This window comes from Aaosphaeria arxii (genome assembly GCF_010015735.1).
Source record: "Aaosphaeria arxii CBS 175.79 unplaced genomic scaffold BU24scaffold_2, whole genome shotgun sequence".
Lineage (NCBI taxonomy): Eukaryota > Fungi > Ascomycota > Dothideomycetes > Pleosporales > Aaosphaeria > Aaosphaeria arxii.
Window position 1 is genome coordinate 3,538,167 of NW_022983475.1, and position 18,948 is coordinate 3,557,114.

At 50.6% G+C, this 18,948-nt stretch overlaps 3 protein-coding genes across 3 annotated transcripts; 2 read left to right on the forward strand and 1 right to left on the reverse strand.

Annotated features, from left to right (window-relative positions):
- Positions 1-1,716: 1,716 nt before the first annotated feature.
- Positions 1,717-3,256, forward strand: BU24DRAFT_386865 (ras-related protein RSR1). Its single transcript, XM_033524941.1, has 6 exons — positions 1,717-2,176; positions 2,235-2,261; positions 2,314-2,393; positions 2,448-2,499; positions 2,548-2,557; positions 2,608-3,256. Exons 1-6 carry the CDS (start codon positions 2,134-2,136, stop codon positions 3,017-3,019), a joined length of 624 nt encoding a protein of 207 aa, XP_033388102.1. The 5' UTR covers positions 1,717-2,133; the 3' UTR covers positions 3,020-3,256.
- Positions 3,257-10,895: 7,639 nt separating this feature from the next.
- Positions 10,896-11,305, forward strand: BU24DRAFT_419386 (uncharacterized protein). Its single transcript, XM_033527202.1, has one exon. It carries the CDS (start codon positions 10,980-10,982, stop codon positions 11,256-11,258), a length of 279 nt encoding a protein of 92 aa, XP_033388103.1. The 5' UTR covers positions 10,896-10,979; the 3' UTR covers positions 11,259-11,305.
- A 1,011-nt stretch (positions 11,306-12,316) lies between these two features.
- Positions 12,317-15,220, reverse strand: BU24DRAFT_406391 (uncharacterized protein; the record flags this gene model as incomplete). Its single annotated transcript, XM_033525762.1, has 2 exons — positions 12,317-12,540; positions 12,598-15,220. 2 exons carry the CDS (start codon positions 15,218-15,220, stop codon positions 12,317-12,319), a joined length of 2,847 nt encoding a protein of 948 aa, XP_033388104.1.
- Positions 15,221-18,948: the final 3,728 nt, after the last annotated feature.

Genomic DNA, 18,948 nt, shown 5'->3' on the forward strand with positions numbered 1-18,948 from the left:
CTACTTCCAGGGCATCCTGAGTAACCTCACGGTGATATTACGGTGCGAAAGTATTAGCAGTCGCAGTATGCGTTGTCCCAGTGTCCCAGACTGCCATCGCCTGCAGCCCAGCTCGGTCGATATGCCGACAGGGCTGATTGTACAACTGTCTGTACAACCTGACGTCTCACGTTCGAATCTTACATTGAGTACGTCCTATGGTCACACGTTCCGCATACCGAAAGCAGATATCATCACATATTGTGGCCTTTGTACTTCACTGGTTGGGAGAGATATACCTTTGACGCAACACGGCGTTTTCAGGCTTATGGTCTAGTCTGGCACCGATTCCAGCTGCCAATTGCCAGTTGCCAGTGCCATGCTCAGCACAGCAGTCTTGAATTCGGAATGATGTTCACGGGCACCAAGTCGTTGTTCGCACTCGGGCCGGCACGCATGCCTGATGGGACTAGAAAGGGTAGCCATCTCTCGTTCCCTCGGTCGGTGTGCATGATCAGTAACGCGGCACAGAACAGAGAGAACTCATTTCAGCACCCTGGCCCCGAATGCCTGTGTTACCACTGCAGTCTCTCGTGTTCTGACAACAGTTAACGAGGCTTACGGCGCCGCCCATAGAGCAGACTGGCGCCTTGGGGTTGGTGGGCTGTTTTGCCGACTCCCTACCTAGAGTACCGCCTAGAGAAGTCTAGCAAGGACCCGGCTCGCTGGATTGCCGTGGCCCCGCCCAGCGGACTGGTATCCCGCTTTGCCCATCCATCCACCGTCTCTTCTCGTCCATAACCCTTGCACAGCTTCAGGGCATACCTCGCCTTGGGCTGGCAGTGGCCCTCCTGGCCTGTGTGGGTTCATGGGTTCGTGGGTTCTTTGACGCGGAGGGCTTGTGCTGGCCTCAGGATTCATGCTTGTTCCTGTCAAGAATGATGCTATAGATGAGTGCACAGCAGACAGAGTATGACGCTGCAACAGCAATTGTTGCTGTAACTGCTGCAGTGCTGCTGATAAACAAGCTACTAACAACCCTACTTACCAATAGTCATACTCTGTGGTTGGCGTGTGGTGTCGTGGTCAAACCAGTCTATCCTGTGCAGGTCCAGGCCCGTGCCTTTCAGCAGCGATCAAGCGATGACGGCGAATATCATCGTCCCTCTGCCCCGCTACTTTGTTTGAAAGGTCTGGCTTGCGTGACACTGGAATGTGGACTGGCACTGGAACATACAGGTCTTGTTGACTTGATATATCGACCAGCGCATCGTTGGAAGCACAAAAGCTCCAAAAGTGGACCGAAAACTGCCAAATTGCAATGAGCTGCAGAGCCGACGGGATGCAGAAACGCAGAGGTGCAGGCATGTTGCGCACACCCACCTTGCTGAGCCTTGTCAGTTAACGCTCTCTCGCCTATCGCCCAGCCATTTAGCAGGCCAACGCCGCTGAGAGCTGCCGACAGAGCTATTAATCATGGAGCGTCGCCCATAACCTTTATTCTAAACTACGTCTGCACGCTCCCAATTTTCCCCCGGTCTTCTAGAAACGAATTATTGACAGCTCGTTGCGCCTAAAAACCTCTTTGCTTGCCTTGCCCTGCACCATACGTTGGCTTGGCCATATCGATAAGACGACGTGACGTGACGCGCCTCAAGGAGAAGAAAAAAAAATCTAGTCTCTCACGCCTTCAAAGGCCTTCACTAAGCCACCAACACCGCCGCAACTGGGAGGTCAGTCTCGATCCTTCTCTTGTGATCCAAATTGTTTCGCCTCAATGGCTTGATCAGCAAAAAAATAGAAACCCCTGGCCCCGCTGATTGGCCCTGACGCATTCCTCTGTACCATAGACTTACATGTGTCGCAGTTGTGGTTGGTCAGACGTAGCAGCGCGAGCGCGCAACACGCGTCTTCCGAAACCAAGTCGAACGTACAAGATACGCTCGTGCCGATACGGACATCTTGTTTGTGTGGTCTTCTTGACGTTGAGCTTCCAATTGGTTCTGTCTCAGCTTTGCCAGAGGCGGATTCCAAGGACTTTGGCCACCCAAAGCGTGGACCACCACCGTCTAAGCTTCGAGGGATTCAGTGCGAACAGTCACGGTCCATTGCACCACCCTCACCTCTTAATCATTTCAACAACTGTTCGAAGCCATGTCGACTCAAAGAGAGTATCACATTGTGGTTCTCGGCTCAGGTATGTATACGTGACGTTCGCCAGATGAACACGGTTTACTGACATTGTGCTATGCTAGGGGGCGTTGGAAAGAGTTGTTTGACAGGTACGTACCCGACTGAGCGGATTGTGACATCACCGAGACTAACACCCAGAAGCTCAATTTGTTCAGAACGTTTGGATAGAAAGTTATGATCCTACCATCGAGGATTCGTATAGGAAGAATATTGAAGTTGATGTGATTAATTCTCCCATGAAGTGTTGTATGATCTTTGGCTGACGCATCACTAAGGGTCGATCCGTTATACTGGAAATTCTTGATACGGCCGGCACAGAACAATTCAGTAGGTCACACGACACACGTGCAAATGAACAATGCTAACTAAACATAGCTGCAATGAGGTAGTCAAGTCGGAATCCAGCGATAGACGAATTTGCTAATCAATGTATAGAGAACTCTACATGAAGACCGGCCAAGGTTTTCTGCTTGTCTTTAGCATAACGTCAATGTCTTCTTTGTACGAACTCACAGAGCTCCGCGAACAGATTCGACGAATTAAAGAGGACGACAATGTACCCATGGTCCTTGTTGGCAACAAATCAGACCTTGAAGAAGACCGCGCCGTGCCTCGACCTCGAGCTTTCAAGATCTCTCAAGATTGGGGAAACGTGCCTTATTACGAGGCCAGCGCCCGGCGAAGAGCAAACGTCGACGAAGTCTTCGTTGACTTGTGCAGGCAGATCATGCACAAAGACCAGAGAGAATACCGCGCACCAGAGAGAGGGGGACGAAGACGAACAGAACCACGACATAGAAGTGGACGGGGTGGGCGACAGAAGCACAGAACGTGTACGATCCTTTAGTTGGCAGATGTTTGCACGATTTGTGATGTCTTGTACGTGGGTTACAACCTTGCAGGACAGGGTACGATCCCCATTTCTTCTGCATCGACCTATTCGATTCACAACGGTCTTTTTCGATACTCCTTTTAACTATAGAGGTATTAGAGGCATGTCATCATTCGCCACCAGGGAGCTATTACTATTCTCCTTTTTTGTCCCTTTGCCAGGTTCATATCAAATGCAATTCAGTTCTCATACACCTAGATTCAGCATTCTATGCATCGGGACTACTCTAACTTCTGGCGAACGTTTCTAAAATTCCATTGAGGACGGCTGCTCGTTGAAGTCAGTCCTGAATCTTCTGTAAGCTAATGTCTCGACGAGTCACGGCACGGAAGGTAATTCGCAACATCGCAGAAGCTTCCAAAATAGGCTCGGATGGAGAGGGTCGAATAACTTGCCAGGAGTGCACTCCTACGCCGTGTTGCTGCCCAAATACCCGCCTGCATGGCAAGGTATGTACGGATTCGCCAGGTCCGAATAAGCTCGAAATCTACCTCGCCGTGGTGGCGCATTGGTTAAAATTCCAAAATTCAATGTTGTGTCTGGCTGGTTACACACAGGAGACGGAGTTTATTGCAAGCATTTTACCAGGACCACGGACTTTGCAGCACTGTCCCTGCAACATCTGCACAGACATGTGCTGCAGCTGTACTGCGCGACGAATTGACGCACAACAGAAATCCCATGCTCCAATCCTGCACCTCGGTCGCTCCTCTCCGGCTTGATGGATTCTACAAGTACAAAACGCGTGCGCGTCTTCGCATTCGCAAACCGTCACGTGCCTGTCGCACGCTCTGTTTCCAAGCATTACTCAAGCTTCTTTCATCGAACAGAAGTCCGGCGCAAGCATGCACGCGATCAACCGATGGATTTTAATATGGAAAGACGGCAAAACCGGGACGAACCGTCTTACTGTGTCGAGATTGTCTCCCCTGTCTACGATTCCCTCACCGTTCAGCAGATCAATGAAAACTCCACATGCAACGCAAGCGCCTCAGCAATTACGCAAAAGGAAAGAAAATCTTCTTGATGATAGGGAAAGTAGTAGAAAAATCAATAAATGCACCAATGATTAAACCTCGCGTGCTCCGAATGCAGATGCAGGGCGGTCCTGAACAAGCACAGTAAGCTGTCGAGGATTGGTAGAGAAAGTGGGCGCGCGTATGTATGTACAGAGTACCTACGTGTAGAACCACGTACAGTCCATAGGTTCAATCCCTCGTTTATTCGACTTTCTTCCGACTCGGCAACGGGCCGCTTGTCAGATGCAGTGTTAGCCCTTACGGTCGCCCGTTAAGGAAGTTTACCAGCGCCTGCTGGTTGTGGTATGGCGAACCGTTCAGCGTGCTGATCAAGGCTCAAGCAATGGTTGTATGAAGCCTAGTTGACTATGGGGGTGGTTCATTTGGAATTTTTCAGGCTATCCCCCAGCAGTGCAGGAGAACCTTCCTTCTACGATTCAATTTTACCACCCTGCCTCGCTGTCGTTGGCCGTTGATCGACTCAAGCGGAGCATTTCGTATTTCGGGGAGGTGCGAATAGCCATGCCCCAAGGTTGTGCCACTATCTCCATCCATAAACGTGTGCGGCCTTCCCTAGTAAGGATTGTCGTACTGCACAGGTAAGGTTGGGGATGGCACGGCCATGACATGATTTGGCGAAGAGTGAGCAAATCAACACCTTTTGCAGCGCGAATCAAAGCAAGTGACAACACAAGGCGTCTGTTGCAATCTGCAGCTTTCATAGGGGGGGGAAACCCTCCCAATAGCCGGGACTCGTTCGCTCCACTTCCGCGCACCCTGTCGATTCTGCCTCGTCTCGTATGTTGTTGTCTTCCATAATCTCTACCTTTGCTTCGCACTTCGCATCTTTCAAAAAGGAAACACACGTGGGATGTAAACTTGCGAGGTGCGATTTGATATGATAGGATGGGGAACGAACAATGGCCTCCCTAAAACGGCATTGGATCGCCGTTCAAGAAAGCAAAAAGAACGTGGGATGTGCATCTCGTGGGGTCTGCATGCTGCGCAGGGACCAATTATGACAATTTTATCTTAACGTATGATGTTCAATGTACAAGTGACACGTCCAAGAATTCTAGAGTCTAGACACTCCGATACCATACCGTCTTGCTCAATCACCTTCTCTATCATTCGTTGGAGACGATCGACAGAAGCAAATAAAAGACCGAAGGACGTTCTGAAAGGGTCAGTGACATGCCAGTTCAAAATGAATTGAGGCAAAAGATCCGACAACCTGCCATTCGCAATTGCACCTTTTGGCACGTGAAAAGAGTAGCTACTACAGCCTGCGCGCTATCAAACGTCACACTACGGTTTTCTCAGTCACGGTAGCATGGGATGTATGCAATGATCCTCTCGTTACTTGTTTCGTCAAAGTTACCGCTCGTTGACACTGGGGGAATTGAAGGATTGTTGGTGTAACTACCCCCCATATACTCCGTCCTCCGTACCACAATTTCCAGTTTCTCTCATCCAATGGATATCTAATACTTTTCTCTTTGACTGGGTTTACATCATCCGATACCCGGAAATGAACGCAACAACATCATTCGGTTTGGCATCGAGCCATCGTGGCGGGAAGCGAACTGGCTCGATATTGATACTGTGGGTACCTAATACCTTGCATGTAACCCGAATACCTGGGTGCTACCTACATACATAGGACTTTGGTCACGACACCAAGAAGGCATGGGTCTCGTAACATTTATGTGTATTGGCTCTGTTTCACGACTCCAAGGCTTGGCCAAACGACTGTGAAGTCATACATACCAACAAGACGATGCTGAACCGTGGCTATGTGTTGGAATTATCCTTCGCATCAAAGATGATCTGCCTCGCAGTAAAGCTGGGACATTGAAATTGAGCCAGAATGGATAGGAAATGAAGCACACCGACTCTACACATGAAAACGCGAGTATCCGAAGCTAATCATTCAACACTGTAACTTCCCGTCTTTGTGCACCAAGGCCATTCTTTTGACCTTAATGCACCTGACTCTTAATTTCTTTCTCGCAGTGACTCTACATCCCTTGCCCTTTTCCCCGCTTTAGTCGAGTGAAGAGATCGACTGCATGGACCGCTCGATTACACCCGTAGCTCACAATATCAATTTGACTCACACGAAAGGTCGTTGACCTCGCAATTTTCCGATGCGGTAGTTCAATGCGTATGGTGGACAAGGAACTTAGGATGTGCTTTCCCGCACATGGACACGCCCTTGCGTCTGTAGATTGAATTTCTGCATTGCAACCCTACACACTGTTGCCGAATTTACCGTTCATGTTGAATACAACAGTCCCATCATCACTCACCGCTCCTTTACACGTCTTCTCAATGGTACAAGTATGCACACTGAGAGGCATGACACCAGGCAAGTACCCGAGATGTCAAACGAACAAAGGAACAGGAACGGAAGACGGCGATCCGATCCACCCATCCATCCCAATGCATCATCCCAAGCAATATCAATAAACCATTTGCATGAATACATCATACTTATCAAATATAGACACACATACATATACACTACTTCGGCGTAAAATTCTCGTCATTCCCACACCTTTCGCTTGCACATCGTCGTTTGCTCGTTCCTATCGTTCGTCCATACGTCCACTGACTTCCACCTAACTGAAATGTTCTTCCTCCATACATTATATATACATAAATTCATTTAAGCTGGCACCGGGCACACCATTTACAAATTGACCAACGCGGTTGAGCGTTCTACGAGGGCGCATCGGAGAAAAGTCGAAAAGTCGACCAACGAGTGCCTCTCCTTGTCTTCTAGGTATGGTTGTCAGTGGACTCGGACAAGAGCTCAGCTCTTTGAAGCAGGTTTGGCAATAACTTTCTTCTAGGTCGTTTCCCCACCAATGGCCGCCTTCTTCTTTTATCATTCACTTTAGCACGAGGGATTGGCTCCATCTTGAGGCAACAACCCGACAATATTCTTTACAGAAGATGGATCTCCAAGCTGAGCTATAAAGATGTAAGTATCATTCGTTGTAAACTAAACACAAGTTGCAAAAAGACAAAAGAGTGGAAAGAGAAACAGCAGCCCCCTTTCTCTAGGTGTTTCTTCTTTCTCTACTACTACTACTTTTTTGACATTATACTGACGTACTCACAGTGGAATTCCTCGTCTCTTGCGTTCCCTCTTCTTTAGTACCCGCATATGATACTTCAGGTATCAAGGTTGCCTCCCTCGTTATATGCACAACTATCATGACGAACCGGTATTCACATTCGTTACTACAAATCTATATACAACCACCGCGTAGGCTATCTTGGAGCCAACATGTCGAGGAAGGCACAACACCTGAGGCTATGAGGCCCCGTGGATACACAAATAACTGAAGATCCATGTGACGAGTCAGAGCTACCGCAATATATACGCACCCATGGTCACGCGCTTCCTACCTCCCCAAATCTTGGTGGCCTCCTTTTTCGGCATAGGAACTCCTCTGCCCGAAGATGCCCATCTATATTGCCATCAAGAAGACGACAGAGCGAGATGGTTCAACCACTCAGGGTGGCTCATCTCTTCATGAAGACAAGACACACTCAAACAATGGCCGGTTGCTCTGAGAAGCGCGTTTTGGAATGAGATACATGCTGCATTTACTCCAGTCCGTCCGTTTGGAGCCAAACCTCGCCGCATCCATCCCTCCATGGTCTCTGTCCCTCTATTCATTCATTACTACGCATAGGACCCAGTCCGGTACATCATGCCATATATACACCACGACAGATAGTGCGAAGGAAAGATTTTTCCATGCTCCTCCTGCGCCTCATCTTGCGCCATTACGATCTCGACAAGCTCTTGCTGCCTGGGTCTGGCCGAAGCACCCACATACTGATGGGCAGGGCCCTGTGTGCCTTGGCTGTGTCATGTCTCCGGACAGGATAAGGCCCAGCCCGGGATATCTTTGATATCGCCTTTGCGGACCGTCCTCGACAGTCGTGCTTCACGGGCCAGGACAACACTGCAACCCACAAACCTACGCTTTGCGAGACGGCATAGAGCCGTGCGTCCTAGGCTCCCATGACATACGATCCAGAGGCACGACAAAGACCACGATATTCATACGTATATACTGCACCTACGCCAGGTGCTTCGCCTGGCCATTGTGTGCTCAGGAAGCAGACCCAAATGCATTCAACCTACCGCTGGCACGGCGCACCACACAACCAAACCAGGCATCATTTTGCCCCCGAGCTACGTGGGATTGTCCTTGAATTTGTTCGATAATTGTCGCTGCCCGTTTTCATAGGTATTCATGACCTGTGGGATGGTTTTCAATTAGTCTTCGTAGCGGAGGCTGCACAAAAGCTATATGGAGGATCCAGATCCAGATTTATATCCGTTCACACACACAACGAGAGAGCTCTACGTCAAGTTTAATCGCAAGGGGGGAAATTATATTCCTATTACCACGGGCACAAGGCCACCACAGCCCGGGAGGAGCAAGACAACGAATGCTCTTTCGTCTTACATATCGCTGCGAGATTGCGAACCTCGCATTTCGGCTCTTGTTCGCCACGAAGGGACCATCACTGGGTCTTGAACGTGGAACCCGCACAGATTTATCGCTGCAGTACGCGTCGGGATGTACACATCCTCGAGATCCACGACCTGCCGCACGGAACAAGAGTGGAGTCAGAACCTATCTATATATACACAACTTCTACGACTTATACTGTAGCCCTCTGCTATATGTGCACGGGCGAAAACACGTTCCGTTCTCTATCCTACCGCTGCCGCTGCGAACCTACGTGCATCCCATCTTGGTCCCTGCCCGGCATGCATGGAGTATCACAGCATTTCGCACGTGGACTTCTTTGGATCTACAGCCTCAGAGCGCTCCGAAATGGTATCATACGGACGGAGCAACCAGAGCCATGTCCCAGGCATCCCCGACTTACGCTGTCACAACAACTGGGTTACCTGCGCCTGAGAAACGACCCTATATATCCCATTGCCAATATTTCCAATGACCGCAGCCTATAGGAATTGGAAGACCGAGTCTATTTGCCCTGGAATGCATATTACCTTCCACCTAGTGGAGAAGCCACTGGCTCAGAAACTGACCAATGTATACCCAACGTGCCTTGCCTGCATACAACGCGTGAGCGACTTTTCAGAACAGTACCACCACGTTCCTTCCTGGGTCTAGGCAAAACGCACGACGAAGACTCAACATGCGAAGATGTCAGGGTCTGAAAAGACTTGCGTTGCGAATGCCGTAGGAGTAGATATCACGACACAGGACTACAGACCGTCGCTACGTGAAATGCAACAATCCATGGTGCACGCTGTTGCCCCGGGAGAACACCGATGGGAAAACCACCCTACTTATACCTACCTATATATACGCACGACATCTACGTCTTCGCGCCCCTCGTTATCTTCGGGGTACATTAATGTATAACGCGCTTCTTGAGACGCAAAATCGACTCTCTTCATCCCAACTTGATGGTTGCTGAGCCGTACTCCCTTTCAGTGCACACTTTCCTTCTCATTTCTGCTCTCCTCCTTGCCCTTTCGAATCCATCAGAGCACTCCATGTGCGCGTCTGCTTGGTCGAGTTCCCTGCGATGACGAAGAGGATCGGAGATACAGACTGGAGCGAAAAACCGAATATGGGAAGGAGGATAATCACAGGATGAGACAGAACAGAGTGCCTCATTACGGACAGGAAACAATTCTGCTATACGCCCTCAAAAGAGTTCCGACTATAATACGCGCGTGTGTTCGTCGTGGAACATTGCCAGGAAGCTTACGGTGTTGCAGTGATGCATCGACCCTCTTCCGGCTTTGTAACTGGAAATTGAACTTCTGCATGCTGGCCATGTGGGAGATCGTTCGGCCAGCGCCTCCCAGATGGCATATATACCTCTTTTTTTCTTCTCCAAACCTATCACTCGACGGTAGGAGCTCGTTTGGGTATCATTGTACGTTCATCTGCGCCATGCAGGGCAGGGCTTTATTCTCCGTGGGTACCGGATGACATATGGCCCCAGGTGACATATATACGTCTCTCTTTTCCACAGATGCAACTTGAGACGTCATGGTCGTTCTTGCGTATGAACTTGTGCGACTTTTGCGTTCGACCAGTTCCTCGACAACGCCCTATATACATCCTATTTTCTCCTCCAACTCCGCTTGGTGCAGCAAAGGGCTATGCTTGTGGAAGATCCATGCGGAGACGGAGACAAATGGAGAAAAAGCGTACTATCTCCTCCAACTCCGCTCGGTGCAGCAAAAGGACATTCTTGTTGAAAAAGCATGCGCAGACGGAGGGAGACCCATACACAAGAAGATGTCACGGAACGGACTGACATCGAAATTAGTGTGTTGATGAGATGGAAGTGGCACACATTCACATATACTCACATCTTCCCTATATACGCGCACGCACGCACGCACGCACGCACGCATGCATCTTAAACTGAGCTCCACCATCGATGCTCCAGAAAATGTATGTGCTAGTGACATTTTGGAGCCAGTCGATCTGGGGTCATCCACGCACGCACACTCTATATCTATATACGATTCGTAACACAAATGCAACCAGAACAGGGAGAAAAGGCAATGAGAGCACCGGTGTGGAGCCCACAATCAGGTACGTTGCTGCTTTTCCGTTTGCCCATGTTGAAGTTTTTTGTCGATTCTCGGGATTGAAGGGTTGATTGATCCTTCTCCTTCTCCATCATCATCTTCTACGAACTTGAGATTACATTGCATCATTGTACTTCGCTAACCACTCCCTCCAAATAGCCTTCCGATTTGGACAAAATACGGATGATGCGCTGCTGCAGGACTTTGGTTTACTCTCTCTGTGGACGACCACACGACTGTAGCTAATGAAGCTCATCGGCTAAGTCCTTCGATGATGGAGAGAGATGAATTTCTCCGCTTGTACGCGCACACGCTCGCGCTGATGACACCTTATATACGGTTCCGAACTCCCATGCGCGTCTCGGGTTCTACGAAAAGGCGCTCTCTTCGAAGACATACGCAACCGTGCAGCTGTGTGCTTATCTTATATACAACACCGTACTTTAACTCCCGAGTGTGCGTCCCGGGTGAGCGAAAAGACGCTATCTTTGAAGAGCGCACACTCCGGGATGGAGTCACGATGCTGTGCGCGATGGCACATGTATCAGCCTAGGATCCAGAGCTGTGCAGAAAGCCATGTGGAGATGCGTTTGGGGGGGAGGGCATGTGGCTTTGCGATTTCAGACCCGCCTGCCTGTTGCCCTTTCTCGAACCCTTTCCATCCTGGGTTGCCATCGACTGGGAAGGACGTCTAGTTGAAACGCTTTCCAGTTCGGACGATCCGGTGGAAAATATATATACAGATGCGTTTTCGGGGATTTGTTTCCTTTGATGGGGTCCAGCTGGACATTTACCTCCCGCGAGGACGTTGATCTGATTGTAGAGCGGCGAGAGTGAAGAGCATTGCTCCAAACGCGTTATCACATCGCGGTCAACGAAGACAATGTTGCATGCGAAGGGTGGGCGGCACATGCGATTAGCATGGGACTCTCGGAGTACTGAAGAGTGCAGCACAAAGTCTCTGCCTACCCAGCACTACACTGAGTCTGTAACAGTTTCGTCAACAGTCAGCACTTTCACGCACCAGAAATAATCTGGAATCATCCTATACGTTTGTTACATCCTTCAAACTTCGGCCTTAAATTACTTAGAGGTATAAGTTTTTTACTGTTGTAGGAACAGTCGATGGGCAGACAATACTGCCGAACTCTTCAGTACTCGAAGAGCAGATCAGGTGGGATGCGCTTGGTCTTCATTATATAACAGGGGGAAACTGATAGTTGGGAACAGTACAGAAGTTGATTGTTCCTTCATTATATAAAGGGGGGAAACTACTCGATTGAAGAGATTCATGTGGAAGTTCTGGGACAGATGAAGGGAAATACACAATATACGCCGGTCGCTATGCTATGCTGATAGTCTACTGATGGTGGTGATGACTGGTACATTGTCTTCGAGTGCCCTGCTTGCTTGCTTGCTGGCCTGGTGATGGAAAACGCTACAATGGATGACCTTTTTGTCATTGTCAAAACCCCGATGACTTTTGGTCTTCCTCGGTTACACTCAATATATCAACATTTTTCAAGATGAGACTCAAACATGCAAGAATAATACTGCTTTCAATATAGGTTCAGATGAAGTCCCGATGAAACCACTGGTCACGTGTTGCCCTTATCTGCTCGCCTCGATCATCCTTGGTTGATCACGGTCCCTCCTGCGCTCGTAGTCGCGTCGACCGACGTCGTCATAATCGTCGTCATCGTAATCGCGGGCGCGACCGCGCTCTCTATCCTCTACGTCGTGATGGCTGCGGTGTCGACTGTAGTCACGATCACGTTCCCGATCCCTGTCCCGGTAGTCACGCTCTCGTCCCTCTCGACGTTCGTATTCATCCTCTGAAGAAATGTGTTAATTTCTGACGAAAGACACGAAGGGACGGCATTATAGCTTACCTCTAGCCTCGCGGATCTCCTTGGTGCGATCTGCGAGCTTCTGGATTTGCTCCTTGGTCAAGACGCGGAGTACGATGACACAGTCCATACGCTCCTCAAAACGCTCCTGGGCTTCGAGCAGCGCCTCGGGGTTGACGAGTCGACGGTCGATCTTGGTCCAGCGGGCACCGACCGGGATGTCCTTTCCTTTCAGCTGGCTCTTATGAGGGGCGACACCCTCGCGAATCGGATCGGGATCCTCTGGGAACTTCTCAGTTGGCTTCCGGAGGATACCCTTTGGCTTGGGCTCTGCCTCCTTAGGGGGCGTGACAATCTGCACCGACTTGCTCTGTTCCCCAGAGGGTGATGGGATACTGTCAGGCTCCTGTGTGATGTTGGTGTCGAGGACGTTCGAAGATCGGCCCTCAGAACGCGGTTCTTGAGCACCCGATGAAGGGCCACGGGAGGCATCGCGAGACCTGTCCCGGGCTTCCTTGCGCCGGCGACGGTCCTTCTCCCTGTCGGAATCAGAGTCGCGAGCAGACCTTCCACTCCTGTCCATCTCTTGCTGGATGCGTCGGCGATACTCCTCGTCAGGGTCCAAGGCGGCCTCCGGCGCAGCATCCTTTCGGCGATCGCTGTCACGACCTTCCCGATCCACGTAATGGCGGGCTCGTTCATCACCACTGCCATCCGACGATGCTGCTCGTCGAGACTTCCTTTCACGCCCCTCGTCCTCGTGCCTTCGGCTCCGGGATTCCCGTGGCTCACGTGATTCGCGTGATCGATCTTCTTCATCGTACCTGCGGTCTCGTGGCGGCTTGCGGTCGGGGTCTTGTGTTGACGCATAGGCAGCCGATGCAAGTGGAACTCGATCGTCTTTACGCTCGTCGGGGGATGCCCTGTCTCGCCTGTCTTCCGAGCCTCGATCCCGTCGATCCCGCTCGTCCATCTCCCTGCGTCGCTCACGCTCTCTCTCGTACTCGCGGTCTCGCTCCGAGTCGCGTTCCCGATCGGCCTCCCTAGACTTCAAGGCTTGAGCGGCGCCGAAAGTAGCAACGGCACCCACGGCAGCACCAGCGGCAATTGGTGCAACGCTGGAGTGATGATTGCGGTCATCTGTATCACGCCGTTCCTGTGGGCGCTCGTCATACCTGGGAGCTGCTTCGCGGTCACGTGCCACTCGAGAATCGGAGGCACGTGGGTCGACGGCACGCTCTGGAGGATAATAAGGCGTGGTGTATTCATCGGCTCGAGGGCGAGCTTGTTCATGTGCACTCCAGATGGGCTGTCGCTCCGCGGGAGTGTTTACTAGGCCGGGGGCGATACCGAAGCCTCGTGCTGCTACGTCTCGGTCCTCGAATCGTTCTGGGGCAGGCTGTCTTCGATTCTCCGAGTCGTAGTCTCTCCGATCATAGCTGTCGTGCGTCGTGTCACGGCGGTGGTCTCGAGGCTCTTGATGTATGGCCGGAGCATGGTGGCGAGTCGAAGATGATCTTGAAGGGGCAGCTTCTGGGTAAGGATCGTACTTGGGAACCTCACGAGATCTCTCAATGGAGGAAGACCTGGCGTGATGGTCCCGTCTGGGGATGCCGTTGTTGATCTTATCAAACCCTCGCATAGACGGCGGTGGGCCAAGCTCCCTGGCAGAACTTCTGGGTGCTCTATTGTCCACAATCAGACTGCTAGGCCGAGATCCTCGCTCGACGCTTCCGGAGCGCGGTCGACGCCATGCAGGCTCCGTATCGCGATACATGCCCGCTGCATCGGTGTAAGAATATCCGTCGTCGTTGAGGTCGGTAGGACGAGGCTGGGATTTGCTCGAGCTTGTGTGATAGCTCCTGCCCCCGCTCGTCACGTTGTAGTCGCGCTGTGAGCGACTGTCCTGCCGTCGAGGCTCAATCACCTCCCTTTCAGCCACCAATCTAGCCTTATGGCTGTTGTCATCTACGCTATAGATTCTCTTATGCTCATGGCGAGTTGGCCCGTGGATATACGTATCTCCTCTGCTATCGAACGAACTTGCTAGTGGGCTGGAAGGGCGGTTATGGTGAAAGTTGTGCTGGAATGCTGGGGAACGGATTGGAATTGAGGAGGTAGGTGGTAGGGGGAGGATTTCTCGAAGATTGGGCCTGCCAGTGCGTTCGTCATCGTTAAGCGTATTACGCCTGGGCCGGCCAGAGTATGAATCGTACTTCAGCGCGCTCGTGCGGGATCCGGACGAAGAGCTCGGGGTGTAAACAGTGGCATGCGGCTGATAGGAGCTACCGAACCTATCCCCGCTTGACCTTGGTGACGTATTCGTCCGCCCGCCATAGTACAAAGAATCATGATATGGGTCCCCAAAAGTACCTGTGGATGATCTGGCAGGGTTCACGTAGCGGTTTCGTGGTGACGACGGACGATTGTATCTGGACTCCATGCCTCCCGATAGCGTGACCGAGTGTAACTTTAGTGGGGGTTTGTTGACAGTGTTGCGTCGAGGAGGTAGGGGAGGAGGGATTGGGACCTCGCGCTTGCCAGTGGGTAGAGCGACGTTGGCCGTGTTCTTAGTGCTGAGGGAAAGGATGCCTTTGTTTGTGAGGTTGAAAGAATGCTTGCGGTTGTGCGTAGGAGCACGCGGAGGTAATACAATGCTGCCCATGATTGCCGTCAGTAGGTAGAGACGAGATAGATAACGGTGACGATGAGGACAATGCAGAAGGACAAAGATGAAGACAAAGACGAGGACAGGGACGAGGGGACAGAGAGGCAGGAGGGAGACTCGAGCACAAACGAGAGAAAGATTGAAGCGAGCCCTGGAGAAGAGGAAGAAGAGTAGCTGAGGTCGACGTACATGGTAGTCTATATTGGAAAACGGAGGACGGCAACGGCAACGGCAGCGGCTACGGGTGCAGTGAGACGAACGCGAATGTGGTCTCGGCGATGAAGGTCAGGATGTGCGTTCAGACGTGAAGATCGAGGCGACGACAGGATGGGTTACAGCGCACTGGCGAAGGCGACGTCGAAGCAGCGGCGGCGGTAGTGGTGGTGGAGAGGGGAGGTGGGAACGGTACGAGAACCTGAAGAGGCTTTCCCCCGGTGAGAGAGCGGAGGAGGTGACAGGGTAGGTGTTGCGTTAGACGCAGGGTCGAGGGTAGGAAGAAGCTGCACAGACAAGGTGATGTTTGCAGGTGGCAGCAGGGAATCCCCAGAAGAGGGAGAGGTTACGGAGGTCAGAAGGGAAGACGAAGCATGCAGGAGGAGTAGGAGGAGTAGGAGGAGTAGGAGGAGAGCGGCGGGGCCAAGGAAATGAATGAATCGAGAGGGTACGAATGCATCCACGTGCGTTATGGGATGGTGGAGTAATAAAACGGCGTGATTGTCGGCGGGGGTTAATAATTTAGTGGATGTGGATGTGGATGTTTTGATTATGAATGAGGAGAGACAGAAGGGAAAATAATAGAAGTGAGGTTGTATTGTAGGTAACTATAGAGCAAAAAAGAAGTGATAGAGGGGCAATCACTACTCGGTACTATTACTGTTACTGTGTCACTCCTGTCACTTGTCCACACTGTCCTCGTCATTCGTCATACTTGTCACCGTCCACCAAAACGGACACCGTCAGAGTGGGGCGGGCAAGAAGAAAGGTACTTTCTCTTCTACTGTATTTACTTACTGTCCACAAGTACCCTCTAGACTGACGGGTCGGCACGCGAGCAAAAGGCAGTATAGTAGCCAATGCGATGTACAGGTTTGGCATACGTTTCAGGGATAATAGCAATAATACGATAAAAATAAAATAATCCCGTCCAAAATCAAGGACAGACAATTGGAAAATGTGGGAATTATTTCTTTGGGTTGTACTGTACATACTTGTGCAGAGTGTAGAGTGAGGTCAGCCCGAGTGGAATAGGACATGATCGGCTATTTTGGGCTATGACATCGACCTGCAGGCCCAATCCGCCACCCGTGACGCGCCATCCTCCGCTCTACACATGTCTATTCACTACACTCTACACTCTACTCCATACCAGTATTACTCCCATTACTCCTATTCACTACTAATTGCAATTCCGTTCTTTTTATTTGCTGAGAGCACCAATTCCTCCATGCAAAATACAGTGATATCCCAACTATTACTTCGGTGATCTACCCACAATTCAATAAATCCACTTCCATAAATAACCATATAAAACAATTCCCATATTATTGACCAATACAACCATAGAACTACTCGAGTGCAAGATCACCATTCTTCAATAAAATGCTACCCACGAACGTAATAATCCGCCACAGTCCTTCTCAGATTCCCATTCTTCCCGTTGCAACCAAGCTCCAGCTCGGCCTTATTCAATCCCACCGCCGCCACTCAGGAACTGGGTCACTGGACTGGGTAGCGAGGCGAGGCGAACCGAGTCTACCCCATTTCGTCACTGATCAGAACAGAATGGAGGGAGAAAAGAAGAAAGGAAACGAAAAGAATAAGCAGGGCCCAAAACAGGGCTGCGTGGCTGCATACTACTGTGTACGATACGGTATCGGTACATGCCTCATGCGTCGGCTGCCGTGATACCTACCATCCATATCTGCCCGACCTCAAATATGCTTACCTTACGAGGTACCTTCCTACCCAAGGTAAGGCCGGGACGGTTAACACTTACACCCGAGTTCACCGACCACGAATGCACACAAACCTGACCTGCATGCCTCGACCTTTGGGTTTGCTCGAAATCAAAAAAAGCAAATTAAGATCAAACTGGGAATGAATGGATGAACGGGACAAATCGACTGATGATTCGATTCGTGCTCTCTCACCGCATATCCCAACAATGTCACTGCCACCAACTTACACCCGAAACCATTTCATTTCTATGGAGTACGGACTACGGAGTAGGTAGATACTGTCTTTTTGTCTAGGAAATGCATGTGTGCCCAGCTCACAGACCAAACGAAGGCTCAAGTTTCACCAGCCGTGTGCCTTAGTAACTACATCTGGACTATGGCCTCCAAAGACAAGGAAGAGGCTACTAAGAAATCCCATTATCATACCATACCAAACCATTCTATGACGGCAAGCACCGAGAACAGACAACAAAGAAAAAAGAAAAAATAACGCTCAAACATGAACCAAACCCTTTTTCTCTTCTGCCTCGTCCACTTGGTGCGCTGCATCAAGACACCGGACAAAACGTCGTGCCGCTGTCACAAAGTGTCTCCCAACCAGGACCACCCCGTTACTCGATGCGGATGGGGAGAGATGGTAGACCGCACATTACTTGCGGCATCTAATCAAATAAATTAAAACACGCTCGACTTGACTCGACCTGCATACATAGCTTAACCAGCACACAGCAAAAGTAACTGTACAAGTACAAGTACGAGTGTTTGTGCGACCCGTCCTTCGAATGATCCGGTAAACCTCACGATCCCAAGCAATGGGTATCCCAGCTAACCATGCCCAACACCCCCGGTCCCACGACCACGCAACAACCAAGGCCTCAATACCACGGACTGATCGATCCACTCACCAGCAGCGACCACCCAACGAACAGATGTCCGAACGAACGAACGTCTAGACGAACACAATCGTTCCCATCTTTTTCCCTTTCCGTCCAGCACCACATGTCTCGCTTCGCCTCGCTTGCCGCTCGCGCTCGTCCGAAAGACCGACTGGTCATCTCGCTGCCTTTAACATCCATTTTGCCTTAGCATTTTGCCTTGCGTGAAACCGCCACCACCACTCACCACATACCTCAGCGTTGGGTCGCGGCCGCCTCACTCTTGACCGTCTATCACCCATATACGGGCCGAATACTCACATACACATAATCTCACACACAAACTTACATACACATACTCCGTACATGCAATTCTACACATACATACATACATGATACACATACATACACATTACCCGCCCGCCTAACCCCTCGATCCACCCGCCTGACGCCCCGAAAAAAAGTCCCCTTTCGTGAAGTGATCTTCATGTGTTTGTACACGTAGCATGCACATGTTGTAGACCGAGATTCAACACGACGTTCTCATTCGGTCCGTTGAGGCGGGAAATGGGATGGGAGATTGTCAGTTGTGGATTATCAATTTGCCTTCACTTTGTTGTTTCCTTAGACGGTGGGGAGGGGAAACATAAAATGCCGCAGGGCGGAGAGAATGCGGGAGAGAGGCGGTCTGGAGGGTAGGTTTTTCCATTGTCGTGTCTTGTCGTGTGATGTTTGTCTCACGGGGAAGAGAGGGTTGAAGGCAGACGGGGTTTGTGTAGTGACCTCTTTTGGATGTGATGTCTACTATTTACTGACGAAGATGAACACCGGTACTGTATTATTTACATCTCTATACGGCGGGCCATCGAAGTCAAACAGTGGCTCACTTCGT